The 23,621-nt window shown below is 43.4% G+C and overlaps 1 protein-coding gene across 4 annotated transcripts in view; it reads left to right on the plus strand.

The window, feature by feature from the left end:
* The first annotated feature begins 9,165 nt into the window (after window positions 1-9,165).
* Window positions 9,166-23,621, plus strand: part of Znf451 (zinc finger protein 451) — a 57,729-nt gene continuing 43,273 nt past the window's right edge. For 3 of the 4 annotated variants that reach the window (XM_042696935.1, XM_042696937.1, XM_042696936.1), the window contains exons 1-2: window positions 9,170-9,316; window positions 18,335-18,415. In XM_042696935.1, the coding sequence (XP_042552869.1) occupies window positions 9,221-9,316; window positions 18,335-18,415 (177 nt within the window). In that variant the 5' untranslated portion in view covers window positions 9,170-9,220. Of the gene's footprint in view, window positions 9,317-18,334; window positions 18,416-19,824; window positions 21,847-23,621 lie in introns of those variants that run through there. The other variant, XM_042696938.1, reaches the window with a different exon arrangement.

Below are 23,621 nucleotides of genomic sequence, written 5' to 3' on the forward strand. Positions count from 1 at the left end.
CACAAATTTTTTTTTTTTTTTGGGTCCGGTCGTGGGGCCTGAACTCTGGGCCTGGGCGCTGTCCCTCAGTTCTTCAGCTCAAGGCTAGCGCTCTACCACTTGAGCCACAGCACCACTTCCAGCTTTTTTCTTTTTGCTTATGTGGTGCTGAGGAATCGAACCCAGGGCCTCAGGCATGCAAGGCAAGCGCTCTACCACTGAGCCACCTTCCCAGCCCATCACAGGATTTTTTTAATCAAGGAACCAAATAAAAAATAGATTGAACCACCAATTGAAGAAAATCCATCATGTTCATCAAAGAAAAATATATCTTGTGCTTCTGGATGATTGAAAATGGACAGTCAGCATTAATGCTTACAGAACCATATAAATGGTTTGAAATAAAGGGAAATTGAGACAGCATTTTGACATTTGAGATCAAATGCAGAAAAGTATGTCTGTATATCTAAGGAATAGGTTGCATATTTCGTAACCTCTCATGGTAGTAATAAAACTAAAGCTTAACGGTAAAATTCAAAATTTGTTAAAAGAATTAGTTAATGGTTTGATTTCCAATGTAGTGCATGGCAAAATGGTAAAAATATTGATTCTACTGTATTTTTTTTAATTTGTGCCAGTTGTGGGGCCTGAACTCTGGGCCTGGGTGCTGTCCCTCAGCTCTTCAGCTCAAGGCTAGACTCTACCACTTGAGTCACTTCCAGCTTTTTCTGTTTATGTGGTGCTGAGGAATTGAACCCAGGACCTCATGCATGCATGCATGCAAGGCAAGCACTCTACCACTGAGCCACCTTCCAAGCCCTTCTACTGTATAATTTATTTTTATTTATTTATTTATTTTTGTCAGTCATGGGGCTTGAACTCTGGGCCCGGGTGCTGTCCCTCAGCTCTTCAGCTCAAGGTGAGCACTCTTCCACTTGAGCTGCAGTGCCACTTCCGGTTTTCTGGTGGTTTATTGGAGATAAGAGTCTCATGGCCTTTCCTGCCCAGGCTGGCTTTGAATCGCAATCCTCAGATCTCAGCCTCCTGAGTAGCTCGGATTACAGGCGTGAGCCACCAGCACCTGGCTCTACTGTATAATTTTTAATACTTTTTGCAGTATAGGAAAACATTACACCTTTGTCTGATGCTAAACAGTAGGAGTACAGGAGAAAATTGGAGAAGTTGTTTAAATACATGCTACAGTGTAACAAGAATAGCAAAACATTTTGCAAAATAAATGAAGATATTTAAGAATGTTATAGAAAAGAATATCAAAATCAGTATCATTATTGATGAGTTATCTCTGGTTTCAGTCAGCCCCTGCACCTGGTACATAGTTGCTTTAAAAGAATTGGGAGTCATCCCAGCATAATGCACTTTTAGCACATTACTAGATACTTTAAATGAATGTGTATTTACAAATAAATATTTGAAAGCCAACTTAATTGCATTTTGTTCAGATGATGCTAATCTGATTCTGGGAAGATGGTCTTGAGTAGCTAAAAATTGTTAGAAATTTTTCCTGAAATGATTATTTGGGATGGTTTAAACCACAGATTACAATTGTCACTTGATTCAGTTCCTGAAATAAAACAAGTTAATCATTTAAAACAATTTCTGCATAGAATTTATTCTTTTTATCACTCTAAAAATCTCAAACCAAGTTTTGAGGAACTTCAGATACAGAACTTGAAATGACAAAGCTGGGTGGGGTAGAGGGACTGGAGTGTGTGGGGGAGGGGAGGATGTAGTCTACACGCTGCTGCTGCTCTCTTATGTGTCTTATGTATTCGTTATTTTTCATTCTCATTCTGGTTTAGCAAAGATATTAGCCAACATTAATTTCTTTCACAAGACCTTGCTTTAACGGTAGACATTCTTAAAGAATTGTCCGTTCTTGCCGCTGCATTACAGTCAAGAAAAGAAAGCACAAAAATTGGTTAATCCATAATAGCTTTGGAAACTTTAAAAATTGATACTGGAAAGTTTGGAACTCATGTTAAAGATTTGGTTAGACCATTTCTACTTTTGAACTCTTAAGAAGGATGATAAATAGATTGAAGTTCTAAATCTTGGACCAATTAAGAGAGAAGTGGAATAAACTTTGTTTGGCTTCCATCTTATTTTCCTATCTTTTCCTTCTTTTTTTTCAACTCCAGGCCTGAAGGCCTGGGTGTTCTCCCTAAGTTTTTTCAGCTGGATGCTAGTGCTCTACCACTTGAGCCACAGCTATGGTTCTGGCTTTTATTTTGGTAATTAATTGTAGACAAGAGTCTCATGGACTTTCTGCATGGACTGGCTTTGAACCTCAGTCCTCAGATCTCAGCCTCCTGAGTAGCTGAGATAATCAGTGTGAGCCTCCCCACCCCCCTTTTGTGCTGGTACTGGGGTTTAAACATAGAGCCTGGGTGCTGTCCCTGAGTATTTTTTCAAGGCTCACGCTCTACCACTTGAACCATGTCTCTACTTCCTACTTTTTGGTGCTTCATTGGAGATAAGAGTCCCATAGACTCCCCCACAGTATAACCCCTGCGTTCACTGTATTTGATGTCGGTATAATTTGTGGAGGGGAAGGGGAAAAACAAGTTGTTTAAATAAGGATACAGGTGGACCTGTTGCAACAATGAGAAGTACAAGTTGTCATGTCGAAAACGAACTTTACAACTTGGGGGGGGAGGGTTGGGTGGGGGGAGGGAGGATGGGAAGGGTAAACAAAGGAGGAGGCTACAATGCTTGATAAGAGATGTACTCACTATCTTGCCCATGTAATTGTAACCCCTCTGAACAATATTTTCACAATTTAAAAAAAAAAAAACAAGTCCCATAGACTTTCCTGCCACTGGTACCAGGCTCTGGCTCCCGTACACTCTCCCTCCCTCCCTCCCTCCCTCCCTCCCTCCCTCCCTCCCTCCCTCCCTCCCTCCCCCCCCCTTTCTCTGTGGCACTTGAACCCAGAGCCTGAGCTGCTGTCCCTGAGCTCTTTTGTTTATGGCTAGCACTGGGCTCTACCACTTTCAGTCGCAGCTCCACTTCTGTGTTTCTGGAGATGAGTCTGATGGAAAGCTAGGGGGTGGTGTCTCATGCCTGTACTCTTAGCTATTTAGGAGGCTGAGATCTTAGGATCATAGTTTGGAGCCAGCCTGGGCAGGAATGCCCCTGAGATTTTTTTTTTGGGTCCGGTTGTGGGGCCTGAACTCTGGGCCTGGGTGCTGTCCCTCAGCTCTTCAGCTCAAGGCTAGCACTCTACCACTTGAGCCATAGCGCCACTCCCGGCTTTTTTCTTTTTTGCTTATGTGGTGCTGGGGAATCGAACCCAGGGTCTCAGGCATGCAAGGCAAGCGCTCTACCACTGAGCCACCTTCCCAGCCCACCCCTGAGACTTTTTATCTCCAATAAACTCAGAAAAAGCCAGAGTGTCTCTGTGGTTCAAGTGGTAGAGTGCTTCCCTTGAGCACAAAGAGGCTCAGGGACAGCACTCAGGGCTTGAGTTCAAGCTCCAGAACTAGCACACACACACAAAAAAAAAAGTCTCAAAAACAAAAGTGAACCAAGAGACCCACCCTCCATTTTATGCCACTCAGCAGCAGGCATTCAACAATGTGCAAACCACACATACGCAAACCTTGGGCACAGCATTCTGAGGTTCTGTGGAAGGTTTGGTGCCAGACTGAGCTACATGACAAGTCCAGACTGTCTCCAAAAAGAAAAAAAAATCTTAACAGAAAAAGGCCAACTGAACTGGTGGAAATGCAGAAGCAGCTGCTGTTGGAACCATGGAAAAAGAAAAAGAAACTCCAAGAAGGCATGTCGAATGTCCCTGACGATTGACAATTGCAGCTCGCTGTGGCAGGAAACACACACAGGCTATAAAGGAAAACAGTATCCAACAAATGCAAAATGAATGTTATGTTACCTTTTAAAGGTCCAAAAAGCAGCTCAGGCACTGTATCCCATAAATAGGAGCAAAAGTGGAAAAAAAAAGTAGTCACCTGACCCCAGAATTAGCAAAGAATTTTAAAAGGACCTGAGCTTTTAAGAGAACTCATTTTAGTTAGATACATGGTAAATGTTAGGTAAAATAAATTGGCAGCCGAGGAAAGAGCAGCTTCTGGTATTCAGGCCAGGGAAAGGTTTTATTTGCTGGTCAATTTGGAAGCCCACACAGTGCAGGAATAAAAAAAGGTTCGGAAGATGTGGATATGACCTCTGGGAGGCGGGTGGTGACTGTCTCCAAGTATGATGGTTACCTAGGTGACAAGAGGAGGGAGGAATCTACTCCGCCTTCCCAGGGTGGACCTTACAGTACAATATGTCTTAATTGTAGGAATTGTGAGAACATTGTTAGTCAAACCTAGTATTTTATTAAAAAGTGTAATTCAAGCCACCAGCTGCTTGTGGAATATGGATCTAACATCAAAGATTGTTTCAAAATCTGAAATACTGCAAATAGCATTAAGACAAATTATGTAATCTAAGGGACATCACCCACCTAATATCTCTTAATATATTGTATCTCATGGAACTTAAAAATTAGGAGGTAATTTAAATTTATGTCCTAAAGGATCAAACTTGTGCCCTATTAAAAAAAATTTTTGTAAGTCAGGGCTGGGAATGTGACTTTGTGGTAGAATGCTTGCCTTGTGTGCATGAGGCCCTGGGTTCAATTCCTCAGCACCACATAAGCTCAAGTAGTAGAGCGCTCGCCTTGAACTGAAGAGCTGAGGGACAGTGCCCAGGCCCAGAGTTCAAGCCCCACAACCAACAACAACAAAAAATTTAAGTCATAAAAGTTTCAGGTAGATGGGAAAAAAATATTTTCTTCCACAATAAATGGCAATTGGGCTACATGGAGCCAAAAGTCAGATTTCCTTGGAGTTTTAAAGCAAGTCTGATGGCTGGGGACATTGCTCCATGGTCGAATGTTTGTTTTCTATACCACACACAGTCTCATGCTGTATAATAGTTTGAAAATAGTTGTGCTCATTTGTTTTCTTGTAACTGCCTCTGCTACAAATTTTATGGAACATTTAAGGCTCATTATATAAGTGCCAACCGTGAATCAACACAACTTTAGAAGGGTATTGAAAGAATTAAGAAAATAAATTCAGTGATCTTTGCATATTCTGCTTCTGTAATTGCAGAAGAGCTCAGTAAGTCTTAATATATTTTAACTCCAGGGTGGTTTTTTGGTGGTTGTTTCCTCCTCCTCTTCCTCCCCTCCCTCCTCCTCCTCTCCCTCCCTCCTCTTCCTCTCCCCCCTTCTTCCTCCTCCCTCTCCCCCTCCTCCTCCTCCCCTTCCTTTTCTTCCTTCCCCCCTCCTTCCCCCCTCCTCCCCCTTCTCCCATGTAGTTTAGGCTGGCCTTGAACTCAATTCACGCATGCTTAGCTCTCCAGGATTTTCTTACAACAGAAATGCTAGTGAAATACGGAAGACAAAAAAGTAGGAGATGAAGCCAGGCACCCATGGCTCACGCCTGTAATCCTAGCTACTCAGGAGGCTGAGATCTGAAGTTCGAGGATCAAAGCCAGCCCGGGCAGGATAGTCCTTGAGACTCTTTTTTTTTTTTTGGGTCCAGTCATGGGGCCCGAATGCTGTCCCTCAGCTCTTCAGCTCAAGGCTAGCGCTCTACCACTTGAACCACAGCACCACTTCCGGCTTTTTTCTTTTTGCTTATATGGTGCTGAGGAATCAAATCCAGGGCCTCAGGCATGCAAGGCAAGCGCTCTACCTCTGAGCCAACTTCCCAGCCCAGTCCTTGAGACTCTTATCTCCAGTAACCCACTAGAAAACCAGAAGTGGTGCTATAGATCCAGCAGTAGAGCACTGGCTTTAAACTGAAGAGCACAGGGACAGCACCCAAGCCCAGAGTGATCATGATTTGAAGCCAGCCTAGGCAGGAAAGTCTGAAAACCTTGTCTCCAATTAACCAACCCCCCAAAACAAACCACTTCCAGAAGCAGAGCTGTAGTTGAAGTGGTAGTGTCATCTTTGAGCAAAAAAAGCCCAGGGCTAGCTCCCAGGCCTTGAATTCAAGCCTAAATACTGGAGTCCAAAAACAAAACAAAGCAAAAACTTAAGTACCCCTTCCCTTTGGATATTACATTACCTTCTCATCCTTACATCTCTGAAGCACTAAGCAACCACTGATCTTTCTGTCTGTAGGTTTTACTGATCTACACATTTAAAATGGTTGACCTCATATAATAGATAGTAATTTGTAGCTTTTTCAAGGTTCATTATGTTGTATTATACATGCACCCTTTTTCTGGTCGAGTAATACTTTATTGTGTATGGATTCATAGGTTTTAATTTCCATTACTTGGCTATTATGAGTAATGCTGTAGTTAGCATTCAGGAACAAGTTTTGGACAAATGCTTTCATATATATTTTTTTTCTTTCTTTTTTTTTTTTTTTGTCAGTCACGGTGCCTGAACTCTGGGCCTGGGCACTGTCCCTCAGCTCTTCAGCTCAAGGCTAGTGCTCTACCACTTCAGCCACAGCACCACTTCCAGCTTTTTCTGCTTACGTGGTACCAGCTGAGGAATCGAACCCAAGGCCTCATACATGCAAGGCAAGCACTCTACCACTGAGCCACCTTCCCAGCCCCTTTCCTATATTTTGGGTATCTTGGAGTAGAATTTCTGGGTCATGGGGCTGGGAAGGTGGCTCAGTGGTAGAACGCTTGCCTTGCATGCATGAGGCCCTGGGTTCGATTCCTCAGCACCACATAAGCAAAAAGAAAAAAGCCGGAAGTGGCGCTGTGGCTCAAGTGGTAGAGTGCTAGCCTTGAGCTGAAGAGCTGAGGGACAGCACCCAGGCCCAGAGTTCAGGCCCCACGACCGGGCCCTCCCCCCCCCCCAAAAAAAAAGAATTTCTGGGTCATATGTTGACTCTGTGCTTAATCATCTGAGGAATTGCAGAACTGCCTTTGCCACTACCAGGATGCAGAAGGTTACTATTTTTCTACCTTAAAAAAAAAAATCCTACCTCTTTCTGTGGAGAGGAAGTGGTATTTCACCAAGGTAATTGCATTGTAATTCATGTGTTTATTGACTATTATTTCAGAATCGATTTGATTTTTAATTTTTATTTTATTTTTGCTGTGTTTTGGTGCTCTTGTGTCCCTATGTTTTAGCTTAGGAGTTTTGTAGTTCCAGCTCTTTTATTTGGGTCTTGATACTTTTTGGATGTAGTATGATGTTAGTGTCTACCTTTACTTTTGCAAGTGGCTGACTCTTGTTCAAAAGACTATTCTTGAGCCAGGCAAGGCAACACACACCTGTAAATGCAGCACACGGTTTGCTTAGGCATGTGGATAGCATATTAAATGCTAGCTCTGCCTATACAGTAAGTTAGTATGTTAAAAAAAAAAAAAGACTATGGAATGGTCTGGAAACTTGGGTTGAAAGTGAGTTGACTACATATGTATGGATTCTCAGCCATATTTTGTTGATGTTTGTCTGTCCTTGTATGCGAGTCCCACATGACATATCTTGATCAGTTTTGCTTGGCAACTATTCCCCCCCCCCCCCCCCCCCCCCCCCCCCCCCCCCCCCCCCCCCCCCCCGCCCCACCCAGTACTGACTTTTGACTAGGGCTTTGTGCATGTTAAGCAAGTACTCTACCAATGAGCCATACCTCCAGCCTTTTTTTGGTCATGTTATTGAGATAGGGAAAAACAGGGTTTTGCTTTGGTCTGGGCTTATTCCTGAGTCTCAATCCTATTTCAGACTTACCATACCTGTGACTATAGAGTGCTACCATCCCTAGCTCTTTCACACTGAGAGGAGTCTTGTGGACTTTGCTCACCTTCCCACATCACTGGGATGACTGCCTATCATTCTCAGCTATTGGTTGTCAAACCATGGGCCTCCTGTATTCCCTCTCCTGAATAGTTACAATTATAGGTAAGAGCTGTGTTTAGTTTACAAGTTCTAAAACTGCTCAGTCCTCACTTTTTCAAGGTTGTTTTGGCTATTCATTATTGTGTCCATCCACTAGTCAGTATATTTTTGCAAAAAATGAAAACTTAGATGTCTGTTTTTGCCAGTCTGTATAGAAAACTACTGTCTTATTGCCTATGTCTGTAGTAATTATGGATTAATAGTGTTTTCTGAATCTTTATCATTTAAGGTCTTGTTGCTTTCCTACCTAGGAGGTCTCAAACCAGTTAACAGGTAACAACCTTTTCTCTTTTTGGGGTCAGACACTATTCTGAGAAAATCCTAACTTGCACAGCTGAGTTTGCTGAGATGCGTTGTGTAGACTGGAGTGTGTATGTGGACTGAAAAACGGGTAGGACACGTGCATTTGAGGGACTCTGGCCTAGGGACTGGTGACAGGCCTCCGTCCGCTGGGAGGACAGGCGACTGGGGTGGAGCGAGCCTGGCCCACTCAACAGCACGCAAGCGACAGGGCCAGACCCGCGGGGCGCGAGCCCGGCTGGCCTCCGCCCGAGGGCATTGTTCCCTGGCTCCGCGTCACGCTCGGCCCCGCTCGGTCCCGCTCCCCGTCGCTGCTCCCCGTCGCTGCCGGGAAGGATCGGGCACAGTCGGCAACGCTGCCGGCCGCGGGCGCCAGGCCGCGATGGACGCGGGCCGCACGCCCGGTGGAGGCGGCGTCCACGGGGCCGGGAGCAGTTCCGAGCCCTCGGGGGCTCGGAGCCGGACTCCAGGGCCACCGCACCGAGTCCAGACCCCTCCTTGAGCTGCTCATCTTGCTGCCCCGAATGCCACTGGATCCTTGCGGCCCGCGCTCCGCCGGAAGCCCGCGTCCGCGCCCTTGGGCCCCGCCCCGCCCCGCGCCACTCGAGCGGGAACTACAGTTCCCAGAGTTCTCCGCGGCGCGAGGGCGTGCCGGGGCGCAGGGAGTGACGGGAAGCAGCGGCAGGCCGGCTGGCTTCGCCGAGCGGTGTCGGGGTTCCGGCTCCGGCCGCCTGAGGCGGCGGCGAGGGCGGCGCTCGCGCAGGAGCGGGGCGCGGCGGGAAGGAAGTGCCGGCGGCGGCCGCGGGAGCCGCGGGAGCTCGGGGCCGGAGGTGAGTAGCGGGCCCGCGTGTCCGGCGCCCGAGGCCCGCAGGGCGGCCGCGGCCTCTCCCCCAGCCGAGCCCGGGCGCCGCGCGGTGCGGCCGGCGGCGCCGCCGCGAGGCCGGGCGCGCGGGTCCGTGGCGGGGCGGCCGGCGCGGCCGCCTCTTCCCGCGCGTGCGTGTCTGAGCCGGCCGCGTGTTGTGGTTCTTCCCGTAGATGACGGAGCCCGCGCGCCCGGGCCCGGCGGCGGCGGCGGCGGCGGCGGCGGCGGCGGCGGCGGAGGAGAACGAAGACGACATCGAGTTCGTCAGTGTAAGTGGCGCCCGGCGTGCGTGCGTGCGTGCGTGCGTGCGGGCTGCTCCGTGAGGAGCGGGCGCGGCGCCTCGAGTGCCGGGGCCACGTGCGCGCGGCGCCCCGGGCGGGGGGCGGGCTCTCCCCGCGGGCCGGCCCGGCCGTCACCCGGCCTCCACCGACCGCCCGGGCCCAAGGACGGCGCCTCCTGCCCCGACCCCGCCGACAGGCCTGTGGTCGCTGCTCGGGAACGAGGCCGGAGGTCTTCCGCACGAAGACGCCGGGCTGAGCCGCCGGGGCTGTGGTGAGGAGGCCCCGTGGACCGGCAGGAAGGCTCGCTGGGAGCGCCCCGGCGCCCCCGACGCGAGGCGCGGGGCCGAGGGGCCTCGCCCGTCTCCGCGATCGCGGGGTTCCCGCGTAGTGCCGTTGGCAGTCATCATGGAGAGCCTGCCAGCCGGGAGCCCTGCCCGAGCTCCTGCCTTGGGCCCAGGAAGTTTCGGGCAGGTAGATTCCTGCCCCCCTCCCCCCCCCCCCCGGATTTACTGTGTCAAATCCAGGGTCAGCCAAGAGGTTTCATTTGAGGTGTGTAAACACACTTCTTAAAACACTAATTTGGGGAGAAAAGCCGTGTAGTGTAACTTGGATGATCTCACTCGTACTTGTTTCTATGTTGTCTGTGCTTGGTGTGTTTGTGCAGTCCTGTAGTTGCAATTTGGTGCCACAGTGTTAGGAGGGTTGTTTTTTTTTTTTTCCAAGCACCAGTCTGATAGGAATTTGTGGATGTTGGCCATCTAATGTAAAAGTTGAAGCCACAGCCTTCAAAGAATTGGATGTGACTACATGACTAATGAGTATGTTTTCTTCCTAGGGCTAATACACATTTACTTTGAGGATTTGGGGCTAGGGGTAGAGAAATAACCCTGTACTGCAGACCAGTACCCTCCTCCTTGATTGTGTGTCACTGTTCACCGTAGTAGCTTTCCATGACTGATGAAGACTCTGAGGCTCTCCCGACTCATTTATGCAGAGTCGTCATCTTGATGTTTATGGGAATAAAAGTAGAAGTAACACTTTTTGAACTATGGCATTTTGAGAAATTTTGTAAAAATAAGAATTAAGAATTTCTTCACGGCTTGTTATTGTTTAGTACAATTTATTGTGCTCGTTTAAAAGTCTTGTAGTTCCAATTTTATTTTCTCAGTCGTGGGGCTTGAACTCTGGGCCTAAGCTCTGTCCTTGAGCTCTTCAACTCAAGGCAAGTGCTCTACCACTTGAGTCACAGCCCCACTTCTGGGTTTTTTTCTGGTGGTTTATTGGAGATAAGAGCCTCATGAATTTTCCTGCCTGGGCTGGCTTTGAACTGCAATCCTCAGATCTCAGTCTCCTGAGTAGCTAGGATTACAGGCATGAGCCACCAGTGACCAATACAAATCACTTTGTATCGAGGATAAAGATATAATGTACAGTGTATTTTATGTTCAGCTTGATAAAATATTCCTTTTCAGAGAAAGGTGCAATGGTTTAACAATTCTCATTGAAAATCAATTACCTGTTCTAAGTGTAATCACACAGGAAGCCTATGAAAAACTTCACCATGAGTTGAAATGATACAACTTAATGATACTGTTTGCTTAATTTTAAATACAATCTGAAATAGAGCACAGTGAAGGCCATGATAGGGGGATTGTGATTTTGAGGTCAGCTCAGCCTGTGTAGGGTATTCTGGGCCTGCCTGCTTACATCATGAGATCTTAAAAAACCCAAACAAAGAACAACAAAAACAAAATCCAGTCGTAAAGCCTTACATTCTGCAACACAATCCCATTATTTTACTCTGGAGGTAATTGCTTCTCCAGTAGAGGTGAAAGAGTTTTCAGATTAAAGCACATTATGATGTCACTATTAATTTACAATGTTGCAGAATGAAACCATGAAATTTGAGTTTTGTAGCACTTTATATGGTAGCACAATAAAATTTTTGTGTTTGGCAAAATGTAGAACCTGAAGCCAAAGACAGTATGCTAAAAGATAGGAGACACATAAATATAAAGATACAAAAATGAACACTTTATGAGGTAGAAAAGTGTACAATTGGAAGTGGCTCTGTGGCTCAAGTGGTAGAGCCCTAGCCTTAAGCTGAAGAGCTCAGGGAGAGCACCAGGGTCCAGAGTTCAAGCCACGACCAACAACAACAAAAAAGAAAAGAAAAATGTACAATTCATAAATGTCTTTGATTTGTACATGGGCAGGGCCCAAATCAATAAACAGAATGTAACCATAACAATTTTGTTAAAAAATTGAGAGCATTGCTCTTATATTCCAAGTAATCTGATTTTTAGCCATGTTTCTATCTTTGAGACTCATCTTTTACCAGATTTGCCAGATTTACAAAATTTTAGCAATAATATATTCTTAGCAATAGCCAATAGCTGTTGAAAGGATTATTCAACGTCACTGTCATATAAAGGTATAAAGGTAAGAGATATAAAAACAGTAGAGGGAACTGGGCACTGGTGGCTCACACCTGTAATCTTAGCTATCCAGGAGGCTAAGAACTAAGGATCACAGTTCAAGTCAGCTCAAGCAAGCTTAGGCAGGAAAGTGCCTGAGACTCTTAATCTCCAATTAAGCACCAAAAAAGCCATTAATGGAGTTGTGGCTGAAGTGGTAGAGTGCTGACCTTGAGCAGAAAGCTCAGGGACAATGTCCAGGCCATGAGTTCAAGCCCCAGGACTGGCACCAAAAAAAATCCCTCAAATCTTTGGGGGATCCTGTCATAACAGCACAGGAAATGTAGCTTAAAGCCATTATGTAGTATAATACAGAATTAGTGAAAATATAGGAAAGTCAAGGAAATCAGGATATAATTGCATAATATAGGAAGTGAGTGTCTTTTGCACTCATGCTCAGCCTTTTGTACACAGTTGGTACACTGCCTCTTGTGCCATGCCTCCTTGGGCCAGTCCTTTCCAGCATTTGTGCTTTATGGGAGGTGGAGTTGCTAGGACTTTTCTGCCCAGGCTGGCCTTACCTTGTGAGTAGGTTGGATTGCATATGTGAGTCATTGTCATCTAGTCCGGATGTTCTTTCATGAAAATAGTACATAGTTCTTTTTTTTTTTTTTTTTTTTTTGGTCTGAGACCGAGACTTTCACTCATTGGCTGGTGCTCTACCACCTGAGCCATACTTCCACTGCCATTGTTGTTTCCACCCCCATTGTTTAAAAAAGGACTTAACACCTTACAGTTGATCAACTTTGGCATAGGTTAAGTAGTTATTTATATGTTTAAAAGAATTTTTGAGTAGAATAAAAAAGGTCTGAAATAGGGAAACAATTATTTGTAGTTCAGGAGGATGAGAGGTTTTTATTTTTAAATTTTCTCTTAGTTTTTAAAGTGGAAGAGGGGAGATGGGCCAGATCACACAAATCTTGTGTGTTGGACTAAATTTTAATCATAGAGTTGGGAGCTGCTTGAAAGCTTTTGATCTGAACATTACTGCAGAAATAAAATATAACTCTAACTTTATCATATGGGATACTGAGAGAACCCTTCATGAATTATTTTCAGTTTTAGGTTATTTTTTAAATTTATTCTCAAATTCATATTCACTGTTTTATCTTTGAAGTAAGCCACTTTTTTGGATGACCGCTTTAAATATATCTATTTTTAAATAGAAAATCGGTGTTTTGTTTTTGAAAATCAATTCCTAATTACAGAATGGAGGCTATTTTTTTTTTCTTCAGTCATGGGGCTTGAACTCTGGGCCTGGGTGCTGTCCCTCAGCTCTTCAGCTCAAGGCAAGTGCTCTACCACTTGGGCCACAGTGGCACTTCTAGTTTTCTGGTGGTTTATTGGAGATAAGAGTCTGATTGACTTTCTTGCCCAGGCTGGCTTTGAACCGTGATCCTCAGATCTCAGTCTTCTGAGTAGCTAGGATTATAGGAGTGAGCCACCGGTGCCTAGCAGGAATGGAAGCTTTTTATTTCCTTACAAGTATTCATCTATGTTCCTAAAATCTTGTCATGCTCCTGCATGCGTTTATTTTTTTAAAATAAATTTTGTATTGTTAAAATTCTGTACCAGAGGGGTTACAAATTACATGAGCAAGGTAATGAGTACATTTCTTATCAAGCATTGTTGCCTCCTCCTCTGTTTTTCCTCTACCATCCCCTGCATGCATTTATATGACTAAAAAATCCTTTTTTTTGTTGTTGTTATCAATACAAAAACATGAAAATGATGTATTAGTTGGTAGCATGATTTCACAAAAAATACCATGGGCCACATACACTTGTACTTGCTAAAGATATAAGGAGTAATCATAACAGAACTTTTTCTTGATACTTGTATTATACACATTACTTCTTTTTTTTTTTTTTTGTCGGTCATGGGGCTTGAACTCTGGGCCTGGGTGCTGTCCCTCAGCTCTTCAGCTCAAGGCGAGCGCTCTACCACTTGAGCTACAGCGCCACTTCCGGTTTTCTGGTGGTTTATTAGAGATAGGCGTCTCATGGTCTCTCCTGCCCGGGCTGGCTTTGAACCGCGATCCTCAGATCTCAGCCTCCTGAGTAGCTAGGATTACAGGCGTGAGCCACCAGCGCCCGGCTACACATTACTTCTTGGGAAGTAATTTTGATTCATGTTATGAAATATTCAGAATATCCTTTTTCTCCTACTCTGTTGTCCCAGAAACTTAGGGATTTAAAAATAGGATTTATAGCCGGGCGCTGGTGGCTCACGCCTGTAGTCCTAGCTACTCAGGAGGCTGAGATCTGAGGATCGCAGTTCAAAGCCAGCCCGGGCAGGAGAGACCGTGAGACTCCTATCTCCAATAAACCACCAGAAAACCGGAAGTGGCGCTGTAGCTCAAGTGGTAGAGCGCTCGCCTTGAGCTGAAGAGCTGAGGGACAGCGCCCAGGCCCAGAGTTCAAGCCCCACGACCGACAAAAACAAAAAAACCAAAAAAAAAAAAAAAAATAGGATTTATACTTTGAAGTACTTCAGAATTACAGTGGCTACATAGCCAATAACGAGTTGAGAGATCAGGTATATTTCATTCAGTTTAAATCATTTGTGTAATGGGGTATTAATAGTAGTAGTAATCTTAAAAATAGTAATAATAACATTTGTTTGTAAAGCAGTTATAGAGGTTGGAGGATATACAATGCATGAAAAACTTGCACAGTGCCTGACCTAACTATTGATTAATAAAGTAACTGCTACTGAGTAATAAGTGAAGTACGAAATGTTCTGATTCCTAAAGTTGGTTGTGGTGGCAGTTCTGTGTCTGCACAGTCAGCTAAAGAGCACTGGGTTTTTAGGTAGGTTATCTTTTCCCTCAGGGTAGTTGTCTTTCTTTATTTTTCCATTTTCTGCTTGTCTCTTTGGCAGCCTCTTCCTCTTACCCTGTTACTCTGCCACTTGTATATGATAACTATATGTCATCAATAATAACTTGATTTTTTTTCTGTTTTGGATTTTTTAATCTTTGATTTTTAAAAGTTCTTTTGTCTTAACCACTGATTCATATGAAATTGTCATTTTGTGGTTCATAAATGGTCACATCACTGTACCTGGTTCATTCTGTTAGTGAATTCCTGTCAGTCTTTGACATCTTTTTACTTTTTGCCTTTCCACTATTTTTTTTTTTTTTGTCGGTCATGGGGCTTGAACTCTGGGCCTGGGTGCTGTCCCTCAGCTCTTCAGCTCAAGGCGAGCGCTCTACCACTTGAGCTACAGTGCCACTTCCGGTTTTCTAGTGGTTTATTGGAGATAGGAGTCTCACGGTCTTTCCTGCCCGGGCTGGCTTTGAACCGCGATTCTCAGATCTCAGCCTCCTGAGTAGCTAGGATTACAGGCGTGAGCCACCGGCGCCCGGCTGCCTTTCCACTATTTCTAAAGGTAGTTCTTAAGTGTTGTTAATTAATTTTGCGTGTTGGTCATGGGGCTTGAACTCTGGGCCTGAGCCCTGCCCCTCAGCTCTTTAGCTCAAGGCTAGTGCTCTACTACTTGAGCCACAGCACTACTAACAGTTTTCTGGCGGGTAATTGGCAATAAAGTCTCACAGATTTTCCTGCCCAGGCTGGCTTTGAGCCATGATCCTCAGATCTCAGCCTCCTGTGTAGCTAGGATTATAGGCTTGAGCCACCAGCGCCTGGCTTAATTTTTTTAAGATGAAGGAAATAAGACCATGTCTTTGTATATGCTAGATAGTGCTCTACCACTGAACTACATCCTCAGCTCTCTGCAAGTGCGTGTGTGTGTGTGTGTGTGTGTGTGTGTGTTGTGGGGGCAGGGGGTGTGATACTACTTGAGCTCTGACCCCAGTATTCAGCTACTTTTTTTTTTTTTTTTTTCTTTTTTGGTCGGTTGTGGGTCGGTTGTGGGGCCTGAACTCTGGGCTTGGGCACTGTCCCTCAGCTCTTCAGCTCAAGGCTAATGCTACCACTTGAACCACAGTGCCACTTCCAGCTTTTTCTGCTTTTGTGGTGCTGAGGAATGGAACCCAGGGCCTCATGCATGCAAGGCCAACATTCTACCACTGAGCAGGGTTCCCAGCCCCTCAGCTACTTTTTAATACAATTTGTAACTTTTTTGTTTTTTTAAAATCATTCTTCCCCTTGTGTTTTGCTTCTTTCTTTGTTGAGATAGGATCTGTATGGGGCCCAGGCTCCTGCCTCTTGAGCTACTTAAGTTCTGGGTGATAAGTATATGCCACCATGACTAGCTTCCCTACACCTACTCTGTGTTTGCAGAAATTCTGCCTTTTTCTCTCTCTTTTTGGTCATTTGAGGTCTTTCTTAGTTTACTCTTTCGGTGATAGTATAATAAGCTCCTAAAATCTGTGTGTGGTGATATGTACCTGTAATGCCCATTATCCTAGTATTGGGGAAACTGGAGCAGGAGGGTAACAATTGTTTCTAAAATCATTTTTTGAGAACAAGATCTTGCTATGTAGTTTATGTTGATCCAGCCGATCCTGTTGCCTTTGTCTCCTGTCTGCTAGGATTATAGGTGTAAGCCCCTTCTTCCCTAGATTTCTCTCAAAGGAATTATCTTTACTGATGATCTTTTCTGTTAATCTTGCCTTGTTAATCTTTTCCGTTGTCTTTTCTGTTCCTAGGTTTCTGTTCAGTCTAGGGCTTCTGTGCTCCCTACCTTCTTTAGCATTGCTCTCTAAAGATGCATTCAGAAATGTCTGATTGCCAGATTCTTGCTGCAGTCTTCTTGGTATCCAGTGCATTAGTTCACATTTTGCCCTCACAACTTCATGTGATAGCATGTTGCAGTTTAATTGTGTAGTTTGGTCCTCTTCTCACACCTAAGTTCTTCTAGGAGTGTTCCTAGCCCCACGTTGCAGGCCTGCATTTCCAGCTGTGTTCTCCATACCGGTGTGTACTGTTGTTCTCAACCCATTATGTCCAGAAAAACCTCAGCATTCCAAATTTAACTCAATGGCATTAGTATTCTTCTAGTTACTGAAATTGAAATCTCTAACCCTTGAAGAACCTGTTGTCCCCCTCCCCCACCCCCTTAACCATATTTTTTTATATATGTACTACCTCACTCTTTTTGGGGGGGTAGGGGGTTGTGGGTCTGGAAACTCAGCTCCACTGATCGTTTTCTGGTTGTTAATTGGAGATAATAGTCTCATAGACTTTCCTGCTTTGGCTAGCTTTGAAGTACGATCCTCAGATCTCAGCCTCTTGAGTGAGTAGCTTGGATTACAAGCATGAGCCATTAATGCCTAGCCTAGTGCCTTACTCTTTACCATCACCACTGTCAGCTCTGATGAGCATTCCTATGCCTCAGCTCAGTGTTATTCACACCTTAATATTATTTATTGAGCCCTCCACCATGTTTTTACTTTTTCTAAGACAGGATCTTGTTACATAGTCTAGGCTGATCTAGAACTTGTGCCTCAACCTACTGAGTGCTGGGATTATAGGCATGTACCACTACTCTTAGCTTTTATTCTCTTTTGCCTGTAGAGAAAAAAAGACTTTTCTCCCTGGTGTTTAAGGGTCAAAGGTCTGAAGAAGTTATTATGAGTAGAAAGTTTAGAGAATAATTCAGCCTTGATGTTCTACTCTAGGAGGTATGATATGAAACTAAGCTCTCAAAGATTTCCATGTTTCTGCTGGGTCCAAGTGGCTCATACCTACTCAGATTGTTCCAACCTAGAGAATGGTGATTCAGGGTTAGCCGGGGCAGAGAAGTTTGCAGGACTCTATCTCTAAAATAACCATCAAAAAGTTGAGCCAGAGGCATGCCTTATGTGGTAGAATGCCAGATGAGTAAGCAAATTGAGCAAGCTTGAGGCCCTGTGTTCAAGCCCAGGTGGCACCAACAAAGAAAAACCTTCTCTCCCTTCTCTCGTTTCTCTTTCCTTTCCCTTCCCCCTCTCCTTCTTTCTTCCACTTTGCATGTGATAGAGAAGTGCTCTACCACTGAGCTAGAAATATCACTAGCTAGTGATCACTAAGATATATTAACAACAGACTGCTTATACTTATTCCTGAAAAGCATCAAATCTGTTTTCTATCCTGGAACTTGCTATGTGGCCTTGCCTGTCTTCAAACTTACAGTGTTGCTTTAATTTCTTTGGTGCTGGGATTATAGACAGGCCACCATGCCCAGCCTTTTCATTTTTATGTATTCTGAATTATTTTCTTCACCCTTTTTTCTTATTTTCTGCTTCCTTAAGGCTTCTTCAGAGCCAATCCCAACAAACTTCCCTACTACAGAAAGTTTTTACTTTTTTTTTTTTTTTTTTAAATTTTTTGGCCAGTTTGGATGAACTCGGGTCTTGGGCACTGTCCTTATTCTTCTTTTGTTCAAGTCTAGCACTCTATCACTTGAGCCACAGTGCCACTTCTGGCTTTTTCTGTTCATGTGGTATTGGGGAATCAAACCCAGGGCTTCATGCATGCTAGGCAAGTACTCTATCCCTAAGCCACATTCCCAGCCTTCAGAAAGTTAAATATTACTTTGATTTGAATTTTTGTTCTTGACTTGTAAATTTGCTCAATTACAGGAAGGACCATTAAGACCAGTTCTTGAATACATTGATCTGGTCAGTAGTGATGATGAAGAGCCAAGCACCTCTCGTAGTGATGTAAGTACATGGTATTTAATTTGTACATTCTCATTGTATATGTTAAGAGGCATTTTCCAAATTGAGTTAACAAGTCACCTATGTGTTGTATTTCTGTTAGAAATACATCATAATAGGTAATTCATCTGTTTCCAGTTTTGTTTCTCTACTTTCAGTGAGGGTGTGGAAAGATAAAATGACTAGAAAGTTCTGATACCTGATGTAAAAGGGAAATATAATAAAAACTGCAAGTTTTCTTTTTTGGGGGGGGGTTGGTTGTGGGGCTTGAACTGCAAGTTTTTGTTTTTTAATTAGATATCTTTCTTCTTTCTTTAACTCTCATCTCTTTAGATTTAGACCCTTTTCTTCTGTAATCATGTGGCAACAGAAAATTTGTTTTATCTTAGAGGAAAAGATGTGTGAAGATTGTTTAGAAATGGAATGTGGAAAGTGGTTTAATGCTGCTATATTACTTTATTCTTCATCACTTTTAGCTTCCTCTTGCCCACACAGAATTAGAATTACTAATCTTATGTGTGCCTTGGTGGTTGTGGGTTTTACCCTTAAATCAGTATTTCCTTATGGTAAGAATTGAGTAGTTGGCTTTTTGTCACAATTTTGATTTGCATTTATCTTTGCCTTAGTCTAAAATTCTATTAATGGACTGTTTTCTTGATGAATTAAAGAATTCCCGATTCTTCCTAAAGGTGGCCAGAAAATTTGTTGCTCTATGATATGGGGGATTGGGACCTGGACTTGAATCAGAATACTTGGCTTTATATCCTACAACTGCTGATAAATAATAGTGTTTTAACCTCAATGTGTTTTCTTGTTTTATAAATCAAATGAGGATAATGCCTGCCTCACAGGGTTATTGTGAAAACAAAATTAGATAACAGATACGTACAATAAGCTCCTTAAAATTACAAACCATAAAGTAGGACTTTCTAACTGGGAAGCTTTGTTATTCATGGGGAGCAGTTAGTGACAGAAGTTTTAAAGGAACAATAATAAGGATTTTTGAGAAATTTTGTTTCTTTTCCATGGGTCTTGATCCTCAAGTTTCTGCTAGCTTCTACTTTTTGAATAGGAAATTTTTTCTTACCAGTGATCTCTACCACCTCATCTTAGCTTAAGACAAATAGTAGACTAGAATAGCATCACTTGAACTGAGCTTAACTTTTAGTCTCTACTTTTTCATAGACAGTCCTACTATTATTGCCTGTAGTTCTTGTTGGGGCTGGAGATATTGAAGTGTATGGATTTGATGTCTGTTATTCTTTACTGACCTTTAGTGGATTGGGTCTTTCATTTTCATTTACAATAATTTAAAAATTGAGTTCAACTTACTGGACATTCATCTCTGCACTTGAAAGTTAAAAGCATATTTTTTTTCTTCCTTGGTTTTCTTGTTCATGTGGATAACCCAGAGAATGCCTGCATCTAAGGTGCCATCCTCTGAGAATCATCGCCCAGAAAAGTGCTCTAACTGCAGTATTCCTCTTACCATTGGAGACAGCAGCTCCTCCTTTGGGAGTTGTACCAACAGTCCACAAAGGATAGTTTCTCAACTTTGCTCTGTTGAGAACACATTGGAGAACCAGAAAAATAATCACAATTATACAGATACTAAGATCTCTGAGACAGACACACCCAAGTCATCAGAAAGTTATCAGATGCTGCCTTCATCTCCAGTTCTGGTTCCCCAAGAATCTTTGGCCTCTTCTGAAGCCAAAGAGGATTTACCCATGGAATTGTCTACAGCTTCACAGCATGGGCAGGATGCCATCCTCTATCTCCAGACACAAGTGGCTGAGATGTCCCGAGTGATACGTGATCTTCAGTCCCGGAGCTGTTTTAGATTTCATCATTCTAGGCCAAGTGAGCACTCCTCACTTCCTTGGGACATTTCCACCTCTAAGGAAATGCCTACAGTTGAAGAAGAGGCTGATTGCAACTCTCCATCAGCTGATGACAAAGGAGAGACAGCTGACCCCACTCAATCTAGTTTCACAGGTCTTTTGAAGAGAATGGAACAAAGAGGTGTTATAAAAAGGGTCACATTACGGTCTGAAGCTGAGACATGCGGAGGGAAACCTGGTTGTGTGACCTCTAAAAAACGCTTGGTTCCTCCATTGCATCCACTTTTGAGAATTGCCACTTCTGAAGTTTTTAAAGATCCCGCTGATTGCCATCCTTCTTCCTTCATGGGACACAGAGTATATCCTGTGTCCAAGGACACCTCTCCTTTCCAACCAAGTCCAACAGCTGAGGGCCCTATTGTAGACGCATTAGAGCACAGCAAAAGAGGAAACACAACATCTCCTCTAGATTCTACCTCAAAAGAAATGGAAGTCATGGGTTGTAGGTTCTACCATGCTGCCTCCATTGCAGCTCGAGCTGCCAGCTACTTGGCTTATATGACTCAGTATCAGCGTAAGCTATGGGAAGACATGGAGGATCTAGTTCATGACCCAGAATTTGATCGTGGAAAAGCAAAGTGTATAATATCTGATGGCATGGATGCAGGCCTTTGGCAACTTTGTACTACTAGGGACATAATGGACTCTGTAGTCAGAGTGATGGCCATGGCAATAGATTATAGAAGGCAAGCTTGGCTTCGACTTACATCACTCACTAAAAAAACCCAGGAGAAGATCTTACACTTGCCTTTTGATGGTACTTCCCTTTTTGGACAAGATGCAAATGCTGTGGTTGAAGAACAAAACAGTATTAAAGGAAATGATTGTAAGGATCATAATAGGTATTATAACCAGCATCGATACCTTTATAGACATGATCATAAAACACATTATCACAGTAGTGGTTACTCTAAAGGGGATTGGTACAAACCCCGAAACCACCCCTATAGACATAGAAAAAAGGGAGAGTCTGCTGAGCGCTATGGGTACAAGAATTAATAACCTGTCTATGTTCATCAGCATAATATTTCATCCAAGAACCTATTTTCCTTGTTCTTTCCCCAATCAGACAGGCTCTATAGGCAGGAGATCATCTCAAAAACAATATATATCTGTAGTGACCTCAGCTAATGTTTGAACTCTATAGACTTTTGGAATGGAATAAATAATAAAAGACATGGGCTTCATTGGCCAAGTAATGAGTGGGGACTTTGCTGTCAGAAGGGTTTAGTTCAGAGGACACTTGGGAATCTGCGTGATGATAGGAAAATACATAGATTTCTTCCTTAGGGAAGTCTTCTTGATAAACTTAGGACGGGCAAATATTGGATCTGAAAACATCTGCTACTAGACTAGAGGTAAATCCTTCGTGGTTAGGTCATCAATGTTTCCTTGTTTAGGCTTGAGTGTGACAGATCAGCAAAGAATAATGGATCTTACACTTACCATGATACCATGCTCTGTGAGACTGCACAATCAGACATTAAGCTATATGCCAACAAGAATTAAAGTAAAATATTGCTAAATCTATTTGCTCTCGGTTGGAGTGGCTAGATGTCATAGGTATACCGTGGACACCAACTTGGTAGAAAAGTTTTCTATCTATAACAGCACTGTATAGAAATTTTTATAGAAGCTGTCTTCATCAAGACTGATGGCCACTATACTGTCGCCACTTACGAGACTACATGTGAGATACTTACTGTCATCAGTCCTAGTCTTTGACCCATCAAGCTCTCATATCATCAAACATTGAGACTGTCAGAGGTCTCTCACTTAATCTGGGTCTTTCACCTACCTGGCCTTCTTAAACCTATCTTTGAAACACTTAATTCTTTTGAGCTTGGTGTTGTGCCACACTCCAAACATGGAGGATTTTTGTGTCAGTGCCCTGGAAATAAAGGATATTTCAATTATGCAGATTGGCAAATCTGAACTCTTCAAGAATAAGAATTCTAAGAATGCCTGACAATCTGATCCCCTATTGAAATGAGGAATAATAGAGACCTGATTGAAGTCCTTAAGATGTAAAGCATGACTGAACATTGTAAAGACATTGAGCCACATAACTGCTTCTGGATATCTAACTGATAACTGGTAATGATTTCTTGAAAGGCTAAAATCAAGACTTCGGTGACATATTCTTGGTTAATTTATCACAATGTAGACAGACTTATTGAAAGAGACTACTTAATCTTTGTTCCCAATACTAATTTTCCATCATACTGGAGCTGGCATCAGATACCTCAGTTAAAAATGTTATAGTATCTTCTTTTTATTCTTGAGACTGTGGCTGTATGGTATACTAGGCCCGGATCCTTATCTTCACAGCATGACTTCGGGAGTGGAGAAAATGTCCTGTGAGGGGTCTGAACACACCACCTGGTGGTGGTTGCATGGCAGCCAATGTTTTTTTCTTTTTGACAGACTTACAATTCTATAACTTCTTGACTTGTTAAACACCTGCCTTTTAAAAATTGCTTGATCAAGGTGTTATTATTAGTGGAATACAGCATTGTTGGAGGGTTTATGTCATTTTTTTCTTCTTTCCATAGTTCTAAGTGATTGACATTTTCTGTGACACATACCTTTTAGTAGTTTTAATGGAATCTCACCCCTCCTCACCATCCTAACCAAATTCCATGCCCTTTACATCTACTTTTTTTTTTTTTAGTTTGTGCCATAGCAATTGAAATAAAAAAATTCCCTATTTGAAGGAAATTTTTTGTCAGATGAATTTAGGGTCCTGTATTAATCCTATTTGTACATGAAGCCTGAATTATTCTTGATAAACATTTAGTAAATTTAGCCAGGTTACATCCAGAATTAATTTTTTTTTTTTTTTTTTTTTTGTTGGTCATGGGGCTAGAACTCTGGGCTTGGATGCTGTCCCTGCGCTCTTCAACTCAATGCCAGCGCTCTACTGCTTGAGCCCCAGCGCCCATTTTCTCGTGGTTTATTGGTGATAAGAGTCTCACGGAGTTTCTTGTCCAGGCTGGCTTTGAACCGTCATCCTCAGATCTCAGCCTCCCGAGTAGCTAGGGTTACAGGCATGAGCCACTGGCACCTGGCCAGAGTTAATATTTAACTTTGTATTTCTACATATTCCACAGAGTTCTACTTCTGTTTGCTTAGGTCCATACCAGTGCTCTACAAACTTGAAATTTCAAGTTGAACTCTGGAAGAGCACTGATTACTTGAATCACAGGCCTAAGAAGTCATATATGGATGTGTACTGTAACAGTGGAACAATCTTGTGCTCTTGACATTGGCAGTACAATTTCTTTTGAGAAAAGACTAGGCAC

This window comes from Dipodomys spectabilis, unplaced genomic scaffold (genome assembly GCF_019054845.1).
Source record: "Dipodomys spectabilis isolate Male_0828 unplaced genomic scaffold, ASM1905484v1 ptg000213l, whole genome shotgun sequence".
Taxonomy (NCBI): Eukaryota; Metazoa; Chordata; class Mammalia; order Rodentia; family Heteromyidae; genus Dipodomys; species Dipodomys spectabilis.